Source organism: Rana temporaria, chromosome 2, assembly GCF_905171775.1.
Source record: "Rana temporaria chromosome 2, aRanTem1.1, whole genome shotgun sequence".
Taxonomy (NCBI): domain Eukaryota; kingdom Metazoa; phylum Chordata; class Amphibia; order Anura; family Ranidae; genus Rana; species Rana temporaria.
In genome coordinates this window covers 272670163-272694191 of record NC_053490.1, presented here as the reverse complement: position 1 = coordinate 272694191, position 24029 = coordinate 272670163, and the positions used below count along the sequence as shown (strand labels likewise).

The 24029-nt window shown below is 41.6% G+C and overlaps 2 protein-coding genes across 3 annotated transcripts in view; one reads left to right on the top strand and one right to left on the bottom strand.

Annotated features, from left to right (window-relative positions):
- Positions 1 to 1212, top strand: part of HPCA (hippocalcin) — a 37766-nt gene extending 36554 nt beyond the window's left edge. For both annotated transcript variants that reach the window (XM_040337019.1, XM_040337018.1), the window contains exons 3-4: positions 17 to 122; positions 288 to 1212. In XM_040337019.1, coding sequence (XP_040192953.1) covers positions 17 to 122; positions 288 to 385 — 204 coding nt within the window. In that variant the 3' untranslated portion in view covers positions 386 to 1212. The remainder of the gene's footprint in view (positions 1 to 16; positions 123 to 287) is intronic.
- A 6148-nt stretch (positions 1213 to 7360) lies between these two features.
- Positions 7361 to 24029, bottom strand: part of TMEM54 (transmembrane protein 54) — a 33229-nt gene continuing 16560 nt past the window's right edge. The window contains exons 3-6 of the mRNA XM_040337017.1: positions 14441 to 14500; positions 14104 to 14292; positions 10955 to 11083; positions 7361 to 7884 (exon numbers count right to left, since the gene is read on the bottom strand). Coding sequence (XP_040192951.1) covers positions 7798 to 7884; positions 10955 to 11083; positions 14104 to 14292; positions 14441 to 14500 — 465 coding nt within the window. The 3' untranslated portion in view covers positions 7361 to 7797. The remainder of the gene's footprint in view (positions 7885 to 10954; positions 11084 to 14103; positions 14293 to 14440; positions 14501 to 24029) is intronic.

Below are 24029 nucleotides of genomic sequence, written 5' to 3'. Positions count from 1 at the left end.
CCGTGCATTTTTTCAGGCAATTTATAAAATGGTTTCCTCTGTAATGAAGATGCCAGAGGACGAGTCCACGCCAGAGAAACGCACAGAGAAAATCTTCCGACAGATGGACACAAATAATGATGGTAAGATGGGAACATGTTTGAGTAATTTATTCTTTTCTCCATGACTTAATGAGCTATGTTTTGTATTTATGATTGCCACGTTGTAGATTTTCTGTGGTCTGCCCTCAAGTTTGGTTTAAAATGCCACTTCTGCTCACTTTTTATCTGTGTTGCTTATCGTTCTAGGTAAATTATCGCTGGAGGAGTTCATTAAAGGTGCCAAAAGTGACCCATCTATTGTGCGGTTACTGCAGTGTGACCCCAGCACCGCATCACAGTTCTGAAGCTGTCTGCAGCCTGGGAACCATCCAATTCATCTAGTGGCTGTGCCTCGCCTCTGCACAGCGGCCTGTCCCAGAATCCTTTTGGGCATTAGATGGACTTGAAAGCACTGCCAGTCAATCAGCCCACTTCCTACCCCCTATTTATTACTATAAAACTTGTATTATGTTTATTGTATGGAGTAACCATGGGTTGCATGGAGATTTGGGGCACAGGGGTGGGTAGGGCATAATATAAAGTGTCTAAAGGGACCAGATGCACATTGAAATAGTAAGAGATGCTATGAAATAGAGTGACCACCAGCTGCCTTGCTTTGATATATACTTCGTGGCAGCGAGTTAAGGTGGTCTTTACTGAAGTGGGCAAAAGTGGAACTGGTTGCACTAAAGCAGGGAGTAACTATGCACGCTATATTTAATTTATTTATTAGGGGATGAGAGGGATGGTAGTAGATTATTATGTTGTTTAGATATGCACTTTCCTTTGTATCCTACTTCCTTCATTTCATTAGAGGGAACCCCTTTGACCTAGTGTCCTGTTCTGGGTAGGGGGATTTGCATATAATTAGACCCTACTTTGTTTTTATTAGAACTGAATCGGCTCTTAATACTTGTACGTTTTCATTACAAAGTGACATCTTTTCCATCCAGGTATATTATTTGTATGTATATTATGTGTGCATCCTTACAGCAATAGAATGAAGAAACCTAGCTGCACTAAAAGTTGCTATTATAGGAAAGAATATTTTTTAATAGTATTGATGTGTTATTATACTAACTGCCTGTCACTAAAAAAGATGTTTTATGTTATATAAAGAGATAACATAAGATCAGGTGTCTTTAGATTCTCCAATGGTTTAAATGAGTGCTTCCATATCGCTGTATGATTTTATATGCTCAGTAACATGAGAATGCTCCCCATACCAGTGAAAAAGTGGCGATTTCATTAGGGTTGGCATTTGTCTGTTCTGTCTTACGTGATCATTAATTCACTTTGCAGGCATTGATGATTAGGTATGATATATTTGGGTCATGCATGAACTGTTCATAATTTCTCCTGCATTTTTGAATTGGTATTGCAGCATTTTGCAACAGCCACACCACATTCTATTGAGGTTGAGGCTTAGCGGGCACAGGGCAAGGCTTTGCATGATTAGGTCACATTTCATTTGTGTTTGGGGTTCTGACTTCTTTACATCAGCTAGAACTGGGGTAGGCAACCTGGGGCCCTCCAGCTGTTGTGAAACTACATTTCCCATGAGGCATTGCAAGGCTGGCAGTTACAATTACTCCCAGAGGCATTAAACTTGTAGTTCTGCAACAACTGGAGGGGGCCCCAGGTTGCCTACCCCTGAGCTAGAGGCTGCTGCAAAGGTGTTGTACAGTGACACTCACATTAATGAAGACACTTGTATTCATGTGTCAGTCATTGCAACAGGCTGTGTAAAATTGCAATTGGAAAGATACAGCATATTCATACAGGAGCTCGACTATAAAGAGAGAAAAGAACATGGAATTCATTTCTCGACCACCAGTATTTCTTTAGTGTTTCCTAATAAAGCAGCTTAAATTTTCTTAATGCATCCTGACACAGTTTGTAAAAGCACTTCACTTTTTCTACATTTTGTTATGTTACAGCCTTATTCCAAAATAGATTAAATTCATTATTTTCTTCAAAATTATACAAACAATACCCCATAATGACAACATGAAAAAAAAATTTTTTCAAAATATTTTTAAATTTATTAAAAATGAAAAAAATCACATGTACAGAAGTATCCACAGCCTTTAGGCCGGGTTCACACTGTCGCCGCATGCGGCACACAGCAGGGGTCCGGTGAGTGCTGGTTCAGGTCCGATTTCAGCCTGAATTTTGAGCTGAAATCGAACCTGAAACGCACCAAAAAAGGCATGCGTTTTTCCGGCACACTGCACCCACTGCGGAGATATGTGAACCGGCTCCATAGTGAGCCAGTCACATTCTCCCGCTATGCGAATTGAATGCGGTGAAACGTGCATTCAATTTGCATAGGTGTGAACCCGCCTTCGAGGTTTTAACAAATCGATTGGAGTCCATCTGTGGTAAATTCAGTTGATGGGACATGATTTGGAAAGGCACACGCCTGTCTCTATAAAGATCCCACAGTTACTGGTGCATGTCGGAGCACATACCAAGCCACGAAGTCCAAAGAATTGTCTGTAGACCTCAGAGACAAGATTGCCTGGAGTTTGCCAAAAGGCACCTGAAGGACTCTGACCATGAGAAACAAAATGATCTGGTCTGAGGAAAAAAAGATTGAACTCTTTGGCCTAAATGGCAAGCGTCATGTCTGGGGGAAACCTGGCCAATACCATCCCTACAGTGAAGCATGGTGGTGGCAGCATCATGCTGTGGGGGGGTTTTTCAGCAGCAGGAACTGGGAAACTGGTCAGGATCCAGGGAAAGATGAATGCCGCAATGTACAGAGACATCCTTGATGAAAACCTGTTCCACAGTTCACTGGACCTCAGACTGGGGTGAAGGTTCATCTTTCAACAGGACAACTACCCTAAGCACACAGCCAAGATAACAAAGGAGTGGGTATGGGACAACTCTATGAATGTCCTCGAGTGGCCCAGCCAGAGCCCAGACTTGAAACTGATTGAACATCTCTGGAGAGATCCCGAAAATGGCTGTGCACCAACGTTCCCCATCCAACCTGATGGAGCTTGAGAGGTCCTGCAAAGAAGAATGAGAGAAATTGCCCAAAAAATAGAAAAAAAAATAGGTGTGCCAAGCTTGTAGCATCATACTCAAAAAGACTTGAGGCTGTAAGTGGTGCCAAAGGTGCTTCAACAAAGTTTAGAGCAAAGGCTGTGAATGCTTATGTAAAGGGTATTTTTTTTTTTTAATCAATTTGCAAAGATTTCAAACAAACTTCTTACAAGTTGTCTTTATGGGGTATTGTCTGTAGAATTTTGAGGAAAATTATGAATTTAATCCATTTTGGATCAAGGATGTAACAACAAAATGTGAGAAAAGTGAAGCGTTGTGAATACTTTCTGGATGCACTGTAAATAAAGTGTACAGTAAGGCCGGTCATAGGTGGAACCACAGGTTGCAGGAAAGAAAAACACTTGATTTCCCCCCATCAACACAGTCAGTGTTGATGGGGAAATCCCTCCTGAGGAGCCATTGTGTTCTCCCGACAGGGGGGCAGGGGAAGCCATCCCCATCGGGAGAACACAGTGATTATTGCTAGTGGCTATAACAGCAGCTAGCATAAATCGCATGTAGAATCCGATAGGCTGGTTGTACCCAAGTTGATTGATAGATCAACTGAGGTACATTCAGCCTGTCCATACATGGTTTGGATCCGTCTAGAAATCAGCTTTTAGGATTCTAATTTCTGAGTGCCGGTTATGGAATAAGGACGCAGAAACCACATATTCAGTAATTAGAACCTCAGCAGTTATTTCAGCTATATAGATACACGATTTGAGCAGACAGCCTTGAAACCCTGATACTATGTATGTAATACACAATACAGTCTTGGAGCATGTGGAAATGTTTCTTATTATTAAGTCTTAACATGAACTACTTTTCATGGGCCATAGAGAATTTGCTGAAAAGTAACACTCACGCGTGGATGGCATTGTTCACATTGTTTTTGTTTTTGTTTTTTTTATAAAAAGGTTAAAAAATGAGTTGTATAATTTATGGAGTTTCTTTCTTGAGCCACACGAACAATGAATGGTTGTTTGTTTTTAGCCTTTGTATAACCACGTAAAGGAAGGCCGAACATCTGTGCCAGCTATAACCTATTGAGAATATACACAAAGCTATAAAGGGCACTACTATATTGAGCACTATTGTGTTGGTCATATTCAGTTGTGATTAATATGGACGCACAGGCTGTTGACTTTGGTTTGGTTTTGTTAAGTGCCCATTTGACCATTAGGAGTCTGCTCCATGCACAGCTGACCTCTTCAGAGTAAGAGCCCTTTCACACTTACAATTTGCAGTAATGTATGCATTTTTTTGACGCTGCATCAATTTATGCACGTCTTTGTACATTTTACACATGCATTTATGTGCGTTTTGTGCCTTTTTAAACATGTGTTTTTTTGTTGGTGCATTATTCAAAGTAAGGGAGGAACATTGGATGTTGGTATTGAAATTTTCCATGGTGAAGATGTTTTCGAAAAAAGAAAAAAAAACGCACAAAAATGCATGACACATGTTTTTATGCATTGAACAGTAATTTTCCATGAATGCTTATTGGATGATTAATGTTATGCTGTCCTATATGACCTTCCATGTAATGCCGCGTACACACGATCGGTCAAACCGATGAGATCGGTCTGATAGACCATTTTAATCGGACCAAACCGATCGTGTGTGGGCCCCATCGGTTTTTTATGTATAGGTTAAAAAAAAGCAATCTAGTTTTAAATTTAACCGATGGATTCCTAACCGATAAAAAAAAAAACGATCGTTAGTAGGCACAACCATCGGTTAAAAATCCATGCATGCTCAGAATCAAGGCAACGCATGCTTGGAAGCATTGAATTTCTTTTTTTTCAGCACGTCGTGTTTTACGTCACCGCGTTCTGACACGATCGTTTTTTTAACCGATGGTGTGTAGGCACGACTGGCCATCAGACAGCTTCATCGGTTAACCGATAAATGGTCCATCAGACCATTCTCATGGGATGGACTGATCGTGTGTACAGGGCATTACAGTACTCTGGTCTAACCGTAAATCTAGGCCTGAATACTGCCACATTATGGATGGGGCAATGTCACCCAACACCTCCGACGGTAGGTATTTAGGTGGCTTCTGCAACAGAAGCAGCAGCAGGGGATCTCTGCAGAGGTAAGTATCACTGGGTCAATAAAGAGGTCCCCTTCTCTCGGACACTGTCACCTTGTCCCAATTGGGCAAAGTGACAGTGTCTCTTTAATGTTCGTGAACAAAAATGCTACATGGCATATTTTTTAAATATCCTAAGTAGGAGCGCATAGCTGCAAACCAACCACATGGTACTCAATGGGTATTCTACCTAAACTGCTTTTTAATGCAGTAAACCTATTTTTTTACTACAGGAAAAACAAACAAGTGTGAACGGACCCTGAGGCTGTGAAAAAAAAAAAAAAAACATAAATGGTGTGTGCTGAGGTCAAAGGCTGAACCTTGTATGTCTGCAATACACAAAACCTGCTCTGTAAGTGAGGCTGGCTTAGTGTAGCAATTATGTTATTGGTAATTTTTTATCACTGTAAAGTCCCCAGAACAGGGGGAACACTGATTTTTCTATTACAAATAAAGCCTTGTATCCATGTCTAAATGTTGTATTGCTTCAGTTACCATGCACATTTCTCATCTGATGGTTACTATAACATCAAGTTTCTTTTGGAGTGCAACATAATCTTGAAAGCACAGTAACTAGAAGCACATCCAAGCATCATGATGGTGAAACAGTTTCTTCTGGTGCTGGGGTCTTGGCACTGCATGATATTGACATAGGACCCTGGTGCCCAACCTGTAATTTACTAAAACCGGAGTAGTTGTGCATAGTAACCCCAATCGGCTTCTAAGTTCAGCTTGTTCAGTTAAAGGGGTTGTAAAGGTAAAAAATAAAAATCCATAAATAGCTTCCTTTACCCTAGTGCAGTCCTCCTTCACTTACCTCATCCTTCGATTTTGCTTTTAAATGTCCTTATTTCTTCTGAGGAATCCTCACTTGCTGTTCTGTCTGTAACCCCACACAGTAATGCGAGGCTTTCTCCCTGGTGTGGAGAAAGCCTCTTGAGGGGGGAGAGGGCGAGCAGGAGTGTCAGGATGCCCACTAACACACAGCTCCTTTCTCTATCTGCAAAGTAGAGAGTGTCCTGACATTCCTGCTCGACCCCTCCCCCCTCAAGAGGCTTTCTCCACACCAGGGAGAAAGCCTTGCATTACGGTGTGGAGTTACAGACAGAAAAACTGGAAGTGAGGATTTCTCAGATGAAATAAGGACATTTAAAAGCAAAATTGAACGATGAGGTAAGTGAAGGAGGACAGCACTAAGGTAAAGGAAGCTATTTAGGGATTTTTTTTTACCTTTACAACCCCTTTAAGCTTTGAAATTGGTTGCCATAAACAGCTGCTCTAGACACTGGCTGCTCCAGTCTTAATAAATTCCCCTCACTTTGCGGCCCTCTGGCCCCAGCCGTCAGTAGACATTGTTTTCCTTGCCTAGCTGCTTGCTCAGGGCCAGTGAAGGAAAATATTCATTATATTGGTTTTTACTATATAAATAAATTGGTTTCTTTCACACTTTTTTTTGTGCAGACCATTCTTGCTTCTATTTTTTTACAATGTACCTTTTTAAAAATGTAAGCATTTCCCATGTCTCTATACAAATCTGTAGTATATCTTTAGTCTTGGAATTGTAGCATTACCTGTAGTATATTTGCTGTATACCATCTCCTAAAGTATGTCCAGTCTTTGACCGTAGCCTTGCATGTACAGAACATTATGTGCAACCTTTTGGGGATGGCAGAGGCCACATTTTGAGGTTCCATAGATCAAATAGTTGACCATCAATGACATAGTAGGTGACTGGTCCTAGAACACAGATGAGAATATAGCAGGATAGGGATTGAGGTAAAAGTTAAGTGTTCAGGCCTTAGTTTAGGGGTTAATTGTTGGGAATATAGGAAACCATGCAACACTGGGTGCCTGAGCAACCAGTCACCATATCTTGTGAGTGTCCTTGCTTGGAGCTTACATAGGACTTTTTACGTTTACTCCAATGGATGAAGAGGCTGATGGGGGAGCTAAAAATAAAAAATAAATGGAAGGAGGATTTGGGGGGGAGATAGGTGACTGTGTTAAAGCAGAAGTAAACCCATTGATTAATAGTTTCAAAAAACAGTTACATTCACGGTAATGCCAACTGTCACATTTGTTGTGCTCTCAACCAAACTATCAAACCAGCCAATGGCTGGTGTCATATCTGATCACATGTGCAGCACCATGGCAGTTAAAGATTAAACAGAGGCCAAGATGGCAGCTTCCTTGGCTGAGAACGATAGGACGGTTGACTTCCACCGTAAGCTGAAGCTTTGCCCTGCATTTTAATGGTTCACTTTAGGGTTAGGGGAATTAAGGGCTAAGGAACAGTTTAGGATTTAATTGTTAAGGGCTATTTTGTTTCACTTTACGGAAGCTGCAGAGTTATATGTTCTTGTTGAAGGACCCACACCCTCAAGTCTGCTAGGTAAGGACACATGGATTAAGCGTTTTATAGTAACAATACTGTTGCGATATGTAAGATTCTGAGTTTTGCTGCACATGTTCTCTGCTGATAGGTCTTCAAGTGTTCATAGCAAAGCAAAGTTCAGAGCCTTGATATGAGAAATATTTTGTCCAGCTGGTACCTGAGTATTAAACCCTTTCCGTGTAGCTGCCTGAAGCATTCAGCTCTTCTTGCTCTGTTCTACTTTCTTCTTCCACAGAAAAGTGGATTCTGACCTATAGAAAAATGTCACAAGACAAATTGGAAATTAACAGGAGGTTAATGATGTATCCCACAATTTCAAGCAATGCACTTATTAAAGGCATAGAATAGTGGAGGCCAAGACACTGCAGAATTTAGGGGATTTCATTTTTGCCAATTTTGCCAAAAATATCAATAGTACCAAATATACAGTTTGTAAACAGTCCCCAAAATGTCAGGCCAGCTGAAATGCTTGTGCCTCACACAAAAAAAGTAATTTTAAAGGTTGTCTTCACGTTTTACTATTCCAGGTACATTTTACCCCCCTCCATCACTGCTTCCTAACAGGACTGCTTTAGTTTTGGATAAATTATAGAGAAATTAGAACTTCTGTGTCTGTTTCTATCTATGATAATACGGGGGGGGGGGGGGGGTTCCCCTACCTTTCTTTCTGAGACACAACAGCACTTGAAAGGAAACCTCACTTCAAATTATGTTTGAGTACTTTCATAGTATTTCAAAAGCCCTATGCTTCACAGGTTAGAAATGCACTGTATAATGTGGGCTCTACCCCTTGTGAAATGCCATTATTTTCTAAAACTACTGCTGGATTACACCATTGGGAAAAGCATGGGATACACTGAATTTAGATTTACGGCCTACAAAAATTACTCCAAGAGGATGACGACGACTCATCCAGGAGGTCAGAAAAGAACCCAAAACAACATCTAAAGAACTGCAGGCCTCACTTGCTTCAGGTAAGATCAGTGTTTATGATTCAACAATAAGAAAGAGACTGGGAAAAAATGGCATCCATGTGAGAGTTCCAAGGACACTGCTGACCAAAAAGAATGCAAAGGCTCATCTCACATTTTACAAAAAACATCTCGATTATCCCCAAAATGTTTAGGCAAATATTCTGTGGACCGATGAGACAAAATTTTTAATTTTTTGTAAGGTGTGTGTCCCGTTACATCTGGCATAAAACTAATACAGCATTTCATAACAAGAACATCATACTAACATTCAGACATGGTGGTGGTAGCGTGATGGTCTGGGGCTGCTTTGCAGCTTCAGGACCTGGGCAACTTACCATAATTGATGGAACCATGAATTCTAAGCTCTACCAGAAAATCCTAAAGGAGAATGTCTGGCCATTAGTTTGTGACCTCAAGCTCAAGTGCACTTGACAATGCAGCAGGACAATGATCCGAAACACAACAGCAAGTCCACCTCCAAATGGTTAAAATAAAGCTAAATTTAGGTTTTGAAGGTTGGCCTAGTCAAAGCCCGGACTTAAATCTAATGAAAGACTCATTGCTAGTTATCGCAAACGCTTGATTGCAGTTGTTGCCGCCAAGGGTGGCACAACCAGTTATTAGGTTTATGGGCAATTACTTTTTCACTCAAAGCCAGGCAGGTTTTTTTGCCTTAATAAATGAAACCATCATTTAAAAACTGCATTTTGTATTTACTCTGGTTATCTTTGTGTAATAATAACATTTCTTTGATGATCGGAGTCGTTTAAAGCGGAGAATCACCCTAAAAAACATCTATATTGCATTACATCCAGCATACTTCCGACATCTACAGTATGCTGTTTTTTTTTGTTTTTTTTTGCCGTACATACTGTTTTATTGTTATTTTCCCCCCGGCTTCCGGGTTCTGGCTCCCGCGGGACTGGGCGTTCCTATTCAGAGGTTAGATGATTGACGTCTGGTGAAAAACTTCCCCTGGCGCATAAGGTGCGTCTCCAGTTTTCCGTAACTAGCCGACCTGCGAGTCGGCTCTATATGGCGCCTGCGCCCGCCGTGTAGAGCCGACTGCGCAGGCGCCATATAGAGCCGACTTGCAGGTCGGCTAGTTACGGAAAACTGGTGACGCGCAGGGCCATCTTTTCCATTGGGCACGCCGGGAAGTTGCCCAGGGGCCCCGCTTGCCTGGGGGGCCCCACCGGCTGCCCAGCAACTCCAGTAAAAAATTGTGGAGAGTGACGGGTTAGAACTGCCCATGCCCAGTTTGCGTAAACCACAGAGAAGATCCGGTCCTCCACGAGTGCGGGGGGTTGCTGATGTAAAAAAATGTAAGGGGGCACTGATATAAAGGTTCCCCCTCCTATATTAGTGACCCCCCTTACCTTAGTGTATTTACTCACCAGAGTGCCCCCCACATCAGAGTTCCCCTTTACATCAGAGTCTGCAGGATTCCCCCTTACAATGCAAGGGGGAACTCAGTCTGCGGACCCTGATGTAAGTGGGAAAGAGAAAGCAGTGGACTCTGATATAAGGTGGTCTCTGGTCACCAGAGCCCCCCTCCACATCAGAGTTCCCTCCTTAGATCATGATCTGCAGCGTTCCCCTTTACATAAGAGTTCCCTTTCACTGTAAGGGGGAATCCTGCAGACTCTGATGTAAGAGGAAACTCTGTGCTGGCTGGGTTATAGTAACCTGACCTTCATGTCAATGAAGACATTTTTTTTTATTTTTGTTTAACTTAAACACATTGCTAATAGCACTAGCTACTGTATATGTTTATAGTTTAAATACTGACATTTGCATTATTCGGCACTGAAAACTGTAATTGTAGGTACTTTTTTTGCACTGGCAGTAAAAAATGTGGTTCTGCCAGTAAATTGTATGATTTTTGTCAGTAAATTCTCGTGCGTGATTGTGTAGACAGGGCCCCTGTGCACTGTATTGCCCGGGGGCCTATAATGCTCTTAAGATGACACTGGTGACGCGCCTTATGCGACAGGGGAAGTTTTTCACCAGACGTCAATCATCTAACCTCTGAATAGGAACGCCCAGTCCCGCGGGAGCCAGAACCCAGAAGCCGGGGGGGAAATAACAATAAAACGGTATGTACGGCAAAAAAAAAAAAACACAGCATACTGTAGATGTCGGAAGTATTCTGGATGTAATGGTATATAATTGTTTTAGGGTGAACCTCCGCTTTAAGTGTGACAATTAGGCAAAAACAATAAAACACAGAAAGGGGCAAATACTTTTTCACACAACTGTAGGTCTTGAAACGCCATCCTTGCCATTGATAAGTCATCCAATAAATCCATATGATTTACCCACGAATTATATGATGTGCACTTACTTTCTTTTTCTTCTTGGTGCATATGGTAACATCCATCAGTCTTAGTACTGTCACATAACAGCGTGCACTGAAAACAATTTCAATGGAATCAAGTATAATAGCGATCACCCAAAGACACAGCGTTGTACTCTGCAAAGTGAAAGAGGTCATACATTTTATTATACTATGGATGATAAGCCAGATAGTTGTGTACAATAAGTATCTGCTCAGAAGGATGTACAGTTGTAAGAACAGTCTATAAATTAAACAGTATGATTTTACTGTACAATGTGCTTTACCCCCACAGCAACCATTTACATAATTCAAAATTGATACCTACTGTATTTATTGGCGTATAACACTCACTTTTTTACCCTGAAAATAGAGGGTAAACTGTGCCTGCTTGTTATACGCAGGGGGCTGCAGAAAGTTTTTTCCTGAAGCTTCCCTCTTAAAGTTAGGGTGCGTGTTATACACCGATAAATACGGTAGTTAAGGGTAATGACACTAGCCCTAGATTTTTAAAGATGTGTGGCAAATTTTTAATGTGGAATGCCAAGATGCTGCAAACTCTCTCATTCAGTCTCATTAAAAATGATCTTTTTGGCAAAAAAAAAGGAAAAACAAAAGAAAACAGGCATGAACTTAAAAAGTGTAAAACTTAAACTTCAAAGTGTGAACTTAAAGCCTAACTCCATTTTTTACTGTGCCCTTAAATACCGTATTTATCGGCGTATACCGCGCACTTTTTTGCCCTGAAAATCAGGGCAAAATCGTGGGTGCGCGGTTTACACCGAGCGCAGTACATTCATGTATAGTCGGGCAGGCTCGGCTCCTCTCGCACTCACGTCCTGGACTATACACGAGTGTACTGCGCTTGGTATATGCCGGTGCAGTATTCAAACTCGGCGCAGGAAACGAGTGGGGAGGACGCCGCAGAAGGACTCCGGACCCGACGAAGAGGAAACACGAAGCCGCAGATGGACGCCGGACCCGACGAGGCCGCCGATGGACGCCGCGCAAGACACCAAAACTGTAAGTACAAAAATCTTTTTTCCACAGGAATGCGGGTCCACTTTAGGGGTGCGCGCTATACGCCGGAGCGCGCAATACCCCGATAAATACGGTATTTTGTTTAAGCCAAGCTAGCCCAGATGAACTATTTCCTTCACTAACAGGGGCACTTGCTGAGAGCACTGTATAATCTGTATGTAGCATCTGCTATGTCCAATCATGCTGTGTTCTCACAGTGGGACAGGGACTTCCCTTCCTGTTCCTTCTCAGCCATTCACATGAAGCTTTGTATTCAATATTTGAATACAAAGAGGCAGGCAGATTATGTCATGATCTCTCACTCAGTCTATCAGAGAAAACTTTGAATTTTTACATAGAATACAAAGCTTCCTGTGAAAGGTTGAGTAGCGATCAGCCCAACTTAAGTTTTTTCGCAAGAGTGGAACAGGAGGTCTCTCTCCCACTGCCAGACCGCGTCGCTGTTTACTGTATGTAGTTTATAGGCTTGGCCCAAGCAAATGTGGAGTAATGCCACATACACACGATCGTTTCATCCGATGAAAACGGGCCGATTAATTTTTTCATCAGATATCCGATGAAGCTGACTTTCATCAGTCTTGCCCACACACCATCAGTTAAAAATCCGATCGTGTCCAACGCGGTGATGTAAAACACAACGACGTGCAGAGAAAAATTAAGTTCAATGCTTCCAAGCATGCGTCGACTTGATTCTGAGCATGCGTGGATTTTTGACCGATGGATTTCCCCACAGACGATTGTTTTTTTCTATCGTTTTTTTAACCATCAGAAAATTTTAAAACAGGTTCTATTTTTTTTCACCGATGGGGAAAAAAAAACGATGGGGCCCACACATGATCGGTTCGTCCGATGAAAACGGTCCATCAGACCGTTTTCATCAGACGAACCGATCGTGTGTACAGGTCATTTAGGCTTTAAAACCTCTAAAACTTAGGGGTCTAAAAATCCTGCTCACCTCATGGGAACCAAGCAGTGGAGCTAAGCGTACCACCACATCTGAGATCTAGCATATAGACTGCAATGAGAATCCTAATCCTAGGTGAAGGACAAGAGCACCAGAACAGCATTTTCAGCAGAGATCACTTACGACTTTCAGAAGTGGATTCTGTCACAGGATCTTCATGTCAGGCCCCGTACACACGACCGAGTTTCTCGGCAGAATTCAGCCACAAACTCGATTGGAGCTGAATTCTGCCGAGAAACCCGGCGTGTGTACACTTTCGGCCGAGGAAGCCGACGAGTTCCTCGTCGAGCCAAATAGAGAACATGTTCTCTATTTCCTCGTTGTTCAATGAGGAAAGTTGGCTCGCCGAGATCCTCGGCGGCTTCACACAGAACTTGACGAGCAAAACTATGAGTTTTGCCCGTCGAGTTCCTCGGACGTGTGTACGGGGCCTCAATGTTATCTAAATGCAGTAGTTCAGCATATACAGTTGTGCTTAAAAGTTTACATACCCTGGCAGAATTTATGATTTCTTGGCCATTTTTAAAAAATTCCGCCGGGAAACCTGTACGTGTGTATAAGGGGAGATAATTCCCAATAACAAGTATTGTATGGTAAGAGAAAAGAAGAACAAAGAATAAAAAAGTAAGAAAGAGGTTTTAATGCGGCTTTTTAATGCGTTTCTGGTGGGGTTTTTTTTGGTTGCCTGACTCTCAGTATGCACCTATAAAAAAAAAAAAAAAATGGCAACGTGACCCAAAAAATGCACCAAAAACAGTGGTGACGCGTTATGTATTCACTTTAATGGAAAGCTGCGTTTTTGTTGCATTCTTGAAAAGCACAACAAAGAAGCAGCAAGCAGGACTTCTAAAAACTGACTGGTGTGAAGAGTTCCGTTGGATTTAAAGGGATGCATTTTTTATGTATTTTTCTTTTGCTTTTTTAACTGAAAAACTGATCAAAAACTGGTCAGTGTGAAAGGGTCCTTAGTTGTTAGGCTTTGAAAACCCAGCATACTTTGCACAAGCGATAACATAGCGGCACCATGTATGTATAACAAAAAAACTTTGAAAACTGACTTAGACTAAAGTATGCAAGTAGAGTTATGTTTAATTAATTTCAATTTACTGCGATGCATTAAAAATGCAATTCTTTTAGGGAGACCATAGCTTACATAGATTCTTGTGGGATCGAAAGGACATTCATAGGAAATCTGGATAAGTTGCAGGTTGGTGAACGTACATGAAGACAACAGTGTGCGACCTTCATTAGCCACAGTCATAATCACCGACACAGCAATGCCTACGGTGCAGGCAGCAGACAACACCACATTAATTATACTAAGAAGCACTGTTGCCCAACGCTGTAAGACAAAACACAAGATCAATAGTAATATACATAGACACATGTACAATTAGAATAAATATTTAGCGTGGCATTAAAAAGGCAGCGTAACAGCAGCTATTTCACCCATTGTCAACATTATCCTAAGGTCACATGTTCTTGCTTACCAGTGTAGTTTGTTTGAGGTATCGTGAAAGAACAATGGCAACTATTCCACAGGATATACTCTAAGGGACAGAAGAGAAAAAACTGATAAACGTTACTTGTATAAAATTCTTATATAATAATTAAAAATTGTACTGTACAGACATATAGAGAGACGATTTCTTTTGTCAGGTGAATCATATACAAAGTAAGGCATCTTGCACCCAAATATCTTGAGGCTTACAAACCTGACCTAGCATGAAATCCCAGTGTTTTTAAGCACCTGGGGAGTCACAGGTGGTGCATAGGGCTGTCCATAGAAGTCAATGGCTGCATGTGGCCATACTTTTTTGATTTTGGAGTAAACACATGCATGCGCATGTGGGGTATTCCCCAAAAGCAAAAATTCTGCATTTGGGGGAATTTGGCATATGTACATGCATATGTTTACACCAATGCACAGCAGGATTCAATTCATTGACCAGCTCTATATTTCACCTGTGGCTCCCTGGACAGGCTAGGCATATTTTTAGGCCTTCAAATGCCCATGTGCTTGTAGCCGCTCAAATTTTTGTGTTGGAATTTCTGCCACTAACCTCACACCACCACCACGTGCTCAAAATAAGATTTGACTTTGTAGAGAAATGTGTACGTTCCATAAAGAGCATCTCTCCAAAGGGAAATTCCTTGTAGTCTGGTGACCATTCAAAATTTTAGATTTTCTTTTACTCTCAGGGTTGACGGCCACTTGGACACACTGCTGTGTGATGTCTACAGGTCATCATTGAATGGAAGGCTATTCGGACTGGCAAAGTTACATAAACACTACTTTAACCACTTGTAGACCGCCCATCGTAGATATACTGCTGCATGTCTGGGGGAAGCGCACAGCTGCTGTCGGCCAGTTCCCACTGTGATCACACACACAACTGGAGCCCAGCGGCGGGTCCGTGGACCCGATCCCTGCCGGCAACCGGAGCGTTGAACACTCTAGTGCGTTGGCAGTACATTCATTTGAATGGGCTACCTTAACACAGAGCAAAAAGATACCAAAGTGGAAATGGGACCTTAATCAGCTCAATACATTCCAGATGCATCAAAACAAGGTGTGCAAATGTATTTTCTTTAAAAAGAAGCCACAACTTGTTCCTTGCCAACAGGATGTAGAGATGAATGCTTTCTGTGTGGAAACAGTGGAAATCGTGGGACATCGTTCTGAGAGAAAGATGGGGGGCATTTTCATAGTTCTTTTTTAAACTGTGAATAACTAACCCAGAACAAGTATGAAATGAGGTCTTCTACCTTTATTTTGGCTGTCCTTATCTCCATGGTTGTTCCCTGCCAGTTGCACAGAACTACAGCAAAGTACCCTGATCAAAAGCAAAGACTGAATTGCATGCAAAAGATTACTAGGTTTATAAAACAAACAAGAGGCACGCACAGACCTGTTTGTTTGGAGTCCTACAGGCCCACACAAGACCTGGTAGCTGTGGCATACATTCGAAGTTGGATGTTCTAGCTGATTTCTCTAGTGACAGCAGAAAGATACTGCCACATAACAGTCAGGTAGCTAAGATTTTCAGAAGGACATCAACTCCCTCCTCATTGAATTACCTTTACACAGGCTATCTCCCCTTCAGTCCATTATGAATAAACTGCCACTCACCCAACAAATTCAATTTAAAATACGAACAAAAACTTACAAAGCCATCTACAGCCTGGCTACCAGCTACATCACTAACCTAGTCTCAAAATACAAAGCATTCTATTCCTTCCTCCCAAGACCTCCTGCTCTCTAGCTCATTATTTCCTCCCATGCTCACCTCCAGGATTTTTCCTGAGCCTCTCCCATCCTATGGAACTCTCTATCTCAATCTGTCCAGCTATTTTTTTACTCTGTACACTTTTAGGTGATCCCTGAAAACTCCCTTCTCTTCAGAAAAGCCTACCCCACTCCTAACAACTGTATTTCCACTTTCCACCATCAGCTCATCTCCCACAGTTATTACTATTTGTGTTTCAATATTTTTATTAAAGTTTCATATAGGAAATACAACAAGAATATCTCATCAGTAACAATAGAGAGTCACTTCTGTGTCGCCGATATCACCCGATAAACCTCGGCCAACTGTATCTGGTGCTTCATGTAGTCATTACCCTTTGTATCACTTGACCCTCCCTTTTAGATTGTAAGCTCTAACAAGCAGGGCCCTCTGATTCCTCCTGTATTGAATTGTATTGTAACTGTTCTGTCTGTCCTCATGTTGTAAAGTGCTGCACAAACGATTGACGCTATACAAATCCTGTATAATAATCAGCAGTGCCAACCCCTGTAGGAAAAGCTAAACCCCAGACAAAATCTTTCATTTACATATATATTGAATAGCCATGAGATGTGATGTGGTGACATCACCAAATCAAATTACAAATCTCCTGAGACTAGCAGAAGCAGCAGTGTCTTGAATCTTACAGATCTGTGCAAATATACAGCTATAAGACAGTAGTTACAACACTGTTTTGGCACCCTCACATACTAGGGAGTACACTGCTTTTTTTCCATTTGATATTCAAGTCAAAAAAGGTACATACAGGTTACTTATTAGGCAAGTAAATGCATCTTAATGTTCCCTATTACATACCCTGTTTCCCCAAAAATAAGACCTACCTTGAAAATAAGACCTAGCATTATTTTCCAGGAGGGTTGCAATATAAGCCCTACCCCGAAAATAAGCCCTAGTTAAAAATGCTTGTAAAATCCTATAATCCACAATATTACAGTAGTTTATAATGTACAATGTGTGTGTTTCTGTAATATAATTGCGGGGAAGAGAGCTCCGGCGGGTAACAGAAGTGCAGAGCGGCGCTATAACAAATGTATTTGGCACAATTATATTACAGAAACACACACACTGTACATTATATAATACTGTAATAGAGTGGATTATAGGATTGTACAAGCATTTTAACTCAGTTTCCACTGGGGGGCAGGGAGAGAGAGGGGGAGAGAAGACAGCACATTACATGGTAAGACCTACCCCGAAAATAAGCCCTACTGTGTCTTTTGTTGGCATAATTAATATAAGACCCAGGCTTATTTTCGGGGAAACACGGTAGCTAATCTTCCCTTTTTGAGTTCAGGTCCACTTTATAGCTGAACTCCAGGCAGTATATACAGTAAGGCACACGTTAACAAAGTCCTATATTAAGATGTCATTAAAACACTAGATGATAAAAAGGCTTTTAATGATATCTCCTAAAACAGGTGTTAAAGCATATGGGCTTCACAGGTAACTTACTGTTAATGCTCTACAATACTTCTCAAATCTATGGGCCAGATTTAGGTACATTTACGGCGGCGTAACGTATCCCATTTACGTTACACCGCCGCAGGTTTACAGCGTAAGTGCCTGATTCACAAAGCTCTTACCTGTAAACTTGCGGCGGTGTAACGTAAATCCGCTCAGCGCAAGCCCGCCTAATTCAAATGGGGCGGGCACCATTTAAATTAGGCGCGTTTCCGGGCCGAACGTTCTGCACAAGCTCCGTTAGGAAATTTCCCGACGTGCTTTGCGCGAAATTTCGGCGCCCCAACGTTTTTTTTGAACGGCGACGTGCATTACGTCGTTTCGTATTCCCGGACATCTTACGCAAAAAATAAAAAATTGAAATTCGATGCGGGAACGACGGCCATACTTTAACATGGCTGTTCTAAAGATAAGCCATGTAAAAGCAGGCCTAATTTTGCGACGGGAAAAACAGACTAGCGACGACGTAAGAGATTGCGACGAACGCGCGTATCTTCGTGGATCGCCGTAACTAGTCATTTGCATATTCTACGCCGACCGCACTGGAATCGCCACCTAGCGGCCGGCCTAGAATTGCATCCTAAGATCCGACGGTGCAAGTCAATTACACCTGTCGGATCTTAGGGCTACAGTATCTATGCGTAACTGATTCTATGAATCAGCCGCATAGTTAGGACGGGCGGATCACAGAGATACGCCGTCGTATCTCTTTTGTGAATCTGGCCCTATATTTCCAACGCTCTATTGGATTATTTCGCACTATAAAAAGGGAAGAGGTAAGGTTGCCCCCTTTCCCCTCTATAGTTCATCTCTGGAGCCAATCTTGAGATCTTTGGAATCAATAGAGATTATTAGAGGCCAAAAGGTGGGCAACAAGGAGGCCAAATGTGCGCTCTTTGTGGATGATGTTATTCTTTTCCTTTTTCAACCTCAGATGGACATACCCAACTTAATTTCCCATAAAAATGCTGTTTGTGTACTTCGCAGAATGGTATGTAAATTACAATAAACGAGGTGTTGTTTCTCTCCAAAGAGGTGCCTGGCGTGTTTAGGGATGGGTTGTCTCAGCGTAGATTCAAGATACAATTGGACGCTATCAGCTATCTTAGTATTGTCACTCCCCAGGAAATATATGCAATAGAAACTCCGGTCCTGCTAGTGCCAAAAAGGGAACTGTCTGCCATGGACAGGTGCCAATAGATCAAAATGTTCAGTTTTATTTTATTAATATATCCCATGCCCATCTGCCTTTCCCACTGAAACATAAGGATGTACAGAGGCTTGAGCTGGCTTTTCAGACCTTTTTGCAAAGGGAAAAAGCCTAAAATCTCTCTAGCAGCAGCTTCATACTGCAAATAGGTCATTTCCCCAGATATCCAACTGTATAATTTGGCAAGCGTAGTCTGACATGTGTGGGACTGGATTAACAATACCGTACCTACTTTTAAACAATTACCGCATTACAGTTAATGATGCCCTGGTCAATGCTAGTTACCTTGCATACCCCCGTGTGTCATTTTATTAACTATATTATGAAAGACGTGTTACTTAGTTCACTCCAAATATAATTGTTTATCTAAGAAAGCCATTTTTACTACTGGGGGTGCCCTCAATCATAATGTGCTTTATCTGTTCTATATATTGTAAAAGCATTTCAAATTTGGACAGTAAAACTCATACTTGATGTCTCATGACCTTTCCTCTGATCTCTCACTTTGCATTTTGGTTTACTTTCTCAACACTTTCTGACTGCACCTTGGAACTCCCGGCAACTTTTCCTTAACAGACTAAGCTCGAAAGTAAATCATCAAAAGAATTATTTATTTATACAAAGTCTCATAGGTCAGGACACAACCTATCCATCTCTCCTGACATTCAAAAATGGCACATATGTTGGAGGATTCTGTGGACAGAATATAAATGGGTGGAATGCTATGAAACATGAAAAAACATGAAACAATTCACAAGAACTGGAGAGAGATTCAGCTCAAAATTGTACATAGAGCATATGAAGCCTTTAACCTCCCTGGCGGTATGATTATTTCAGAAAAAAGGTGCTGAAAGCGGTACCATTATTTGCAAGGAAATTTGGCGTTTTATACTGTAGGCCTGTAATTCTTAGGAATAACTCACTTAAATCTGACCAAACAAGAGTCTAATAGGCATCCCGGGTATGACATTTTTTTAAAAACAAAATTATAAATTATAATATAATAAATAATTATAAATAATTATAACAAATAATAATATAATTCTAATAAAAATTATTCAATAATGTAATCAACTCAAAATCACTGAAATTTGCTCAGTTGCAGAATTGTCGCTGTCATTATTTTTTTTTTTTTATGACGAATTTCCCCACAAATCGCTATCCCACAATTCTGCAAGTGATTATAATTTATTATCGCTGTTACCTAGCTAATCTAAAACCATTTTTGACATAAAGGGACACTTTTGGTTGCTATGGACAATATACAGTTTGCAGGCAGAAAGAACAGTTTTTATTATATAAAAGTACATGCAGAACACTGGGCAGACCACTAGGGACAAGGGGGGTGTGTATTTTTGACATACAGTACTGTAATCTATAAGATTACAGTATACTGTATGTATAGTGTTTGTTTACTTTTTTGAATTTGGCGCCGATCTCCGCCCCCGTGCGTCGTAACGTCGCAGGGAACGGAGATCGACGGCACACGGGGACACTGCGTGAATCGAGCGAGGTCCCGCTCGCTCCCACAGCACGGTGGCATCGCTGGATCCAGGAACAAGGTAAGCCAGCGCGCACTGCAGGCTCTGCATAGCTACCCCGAGCGTGACTCGGGGATACCGATTTTAGCACAAAAAATCCACCCCGAGTCACGCTCGGAAATACCGCCAGGGGGGTTAATATGCAGCTTAGAAATTGACTCCAGGGTTAGATAACTTACTGTCCAAAGTGCAAACTATTTTCACCTTAAGTGACAATGGGGGTTATTTACGAAAGGCAAATCCACTTTGCACTACAAGTGTACTGCAAGTGCACTTGGAAGTGCAGTCGCTGTAGATGTGAGGGAAAGATCTGAAATTAGAAATGTTATCATCCAGTTATGTGCAAGATAAAATTATGTTTTTTATTTTCCTTGCATGTCCCCCTCAGATCTACAACGACTGCATTTCCAAGTGCAAAGTGGATTTGCCTTTAATAAATAACCCCCATTATTTGGTCATAGCAGTATTTTGGAAGAGTGCTGTTGATTATTTAAACAAGGTGACCAATAAATGTAGGGTCCTCGCCCCTCCGATGTGACTATTATATCATATAGAGCCATCTCAACAAGACCAACTTTCTCATCGGATGGGATGGAAGCACATATGTATATTAGACATCTTAAATAGATGTTTACAATCTGTTTCCCCAACCTTATATGATCTTAAAACTCTGCTATATCATTAAATGCCTATGAATTAAATACACACAAGTCAACAGAAGGACAAGCAACTTAACCAATTGTTCAAGGTTTGGACTAACTTTATTATGACAGAATCTTCAGCAGAGCAACTAAAAGATATATGTATAGTCACACAACTTGGTATGCCTTTGAAAAACTTGGTACGCCTTTGACAAACTCTAGGCAAGCTAGAAGTATTTTGGGGTTAGTAGTCTTGGACAGCTCCCAACTGTCCCTTATTTAGAGAGACATAGGTAGATTCACAAAGAGTTAGGCCGGCTTATCAGTAGATAAGCCGGCCTAACTCTGAATCTACGCCGGCGTTTGTTTAAGCGTATGCTCAAACAGAGATACGCTTAAACAAAGCTAAGATAGGACGGCTTGCGCCGTTCTATCTTAGCTTGCAATTTTTTGGATGGCCGCTAGGTGGCACTTCCATTGCGGCCGGCGTAGATTATGTAAATTAGCTTTTACGCCGATTCCCGAACATACGTGAGCCCGCCGCAGTCGATTAACGTTGTTTCCATAAGGCCTTAGGTGGCCTAAAGTTATTCCACCTATGATGTGGAATAACAATGTTAAAGTATGGCCGCCGTTCCCGCCGCAAGGTTCGAATTTTTTACGTCGTTTGCGTAAGTCGTCCGCGAATCGGGAGTTACGTAGTTTACGTCCACGTCGAAATCAATATGCCCGTACGGCGTACTTAGCCGCAATGCGCACTGGGAAATGTAGTCGCCCGGCGCATGCGCAGTAGCAAAAAATGTCAAAAAACGTGAGGTCAAGCCTCATTTGCATACAACACGCCCCCCTCCAAGTCATTTGAATTAGGCGCCCTTACGGCCGCTCGTTTTCGGCTACGCCGCCGTAGATTAGCAGGTAAGTTGATTGAAAATCACTACTAGCCTAGCTAATTTACGGCGGCATGGCCTAAAAACACTAGGCTACGCCGCCCTAAATTTAATCCAATCTACCTGAATCTACCTATGTATGTCTTTTGAGACCAAAGCCCCCTGTCCCTCTGGCAGCCTCAGTTGTCCCCCTTTTTGTTCTGATATGTATAACTCTACAGGATATGTACTTGTTATGCTGCACTAAATGTTTTATCCAAGCTCTATGTTACTGCTTTTGCTATTTTGAAAAGTCAATATAAAAAAAAGGTAAAAATACTACTTGTGTAGTTTAGCCAGTCATGTTCTGCATATTCGAGTTTTGTGGTCTCTGTAAAAGGGTCTGTGGAAGGGACGTTTCCTTTGCCCAAATATTGTAAGCTAAAAGGTATCCCTGTTTAACATTTCAGAATGTTATGATGTATGCAGATGAGTGTGTAAAAACAGTCAGAAACTCTGAATACTGTGCACCAGGGCTGCTTAGGGACAAGAGGAGGCAGAAACTAGGGTGTAGTAGAGGAATCATATTATTACTAGCCTTTTTGCACTGCAATATGATGATTTCTTTCAAAATTGTCATTGTACATCTTTACATAAGTGTGTGAGATCAAGTGAGTGTTTGTATCCTTTTATCTGTGTTGTATGTATAAAACACACCCCGCAACTCAAGAATGTTTTATGAAAAAAAACTATATATATATATATATATATATATATATATATATATATATATATATATATATATATATATATATATATATATATATATATATATATATATATACACACACACATATACATACACACACACACATATATACACACACACACACACACACACACACAGTTTATCAGTACGAAGAAAGAGTTTTACTCCCAATGTACTCTAATTCCCGATCCAAATATAAGGATGTTTCATGCCTACTTCTAGAGTGGATGCTTTGTGCAGCTGAATAATGTGATTTGCTTGCTTCATGTACTTACTATAGTAAAAATGTATTTATAAGCCAGGAGTGATTGTCATGCTTTAAAAAAAAAACACATGCCTGTGGCTAGATAAATGGCAATGTAACATTTTATCACTACCCTGCTCTTTGTATATGAAATATTAAGAAAACAGCACTCAAAATTGCCTCATTCCGTAAATTGTGTAGCACCCTGCTCCTGTTGAGTAGGCGCTATTTTGTAAATTTAGTTATCTGAGCAGTAATTTAGCTCAGATTTTCATGCCAATTTATTGGTCTCTGTTCCAGCTCGGCTGTGTTGCGCACTTTCCACCTGACTGTGGGTGTCGCTGTCCCAGGGGTTAAGGTTGGAATTGCAATGGGCTGGGTGTATTGGGTGCCTCTTGCCCAGAAACAGCTCAGTGGCGTGGTCCCTGCTGCTGTGCATTCTGGGGAGGGGTACTTAAGGGCAGACACCATTCTGGCGGGGTCTTCCGATCCTGACCTGATGGCCCTCCTGGTCTCAGGGATGTATTAGCAACCGTTTGGTCTCGGGGCCTGCTGGCCCGAGGCACTGCTACTGAAAGTAGGCCCAGAAGTTTCTGGGGGCCTACTGGTCAAGGCATGGTCCTGTGCTGAATAATTGAGGATTCAATTAGAGGATGCCAATTTACCTCACAGTGCGGCCGGCCTGGCTAAAAGATCCTAGCACTGTGAGCTGTGTAATCTTTTTTGGAACTTTGCAAAGTGTTTGTGTAGTTACATGATCCTGTGGCAGAGGACCGTGTAACGACTCAACGGTATTCATCAAGTCTGTGGCAGAGACTTTTGAAGGAGCTTAGCACCGGCTGCTAGGCCAGTGAGAGAGGCCTATCCGGTGGTCGCTGAACCCAGAGGGGGACAGTTGTCCTCTGGGACCAAGATTATACCTGCAATCCGCAAACAAAGGTACCTGAATCTTCCCTTACCCTCTGTCCCTCTAAAGGAACTTGTTTAATAAAACGTTTGAAGAAAAGGAAGTCAAGTGTTGGTGTTGGTGTAACTC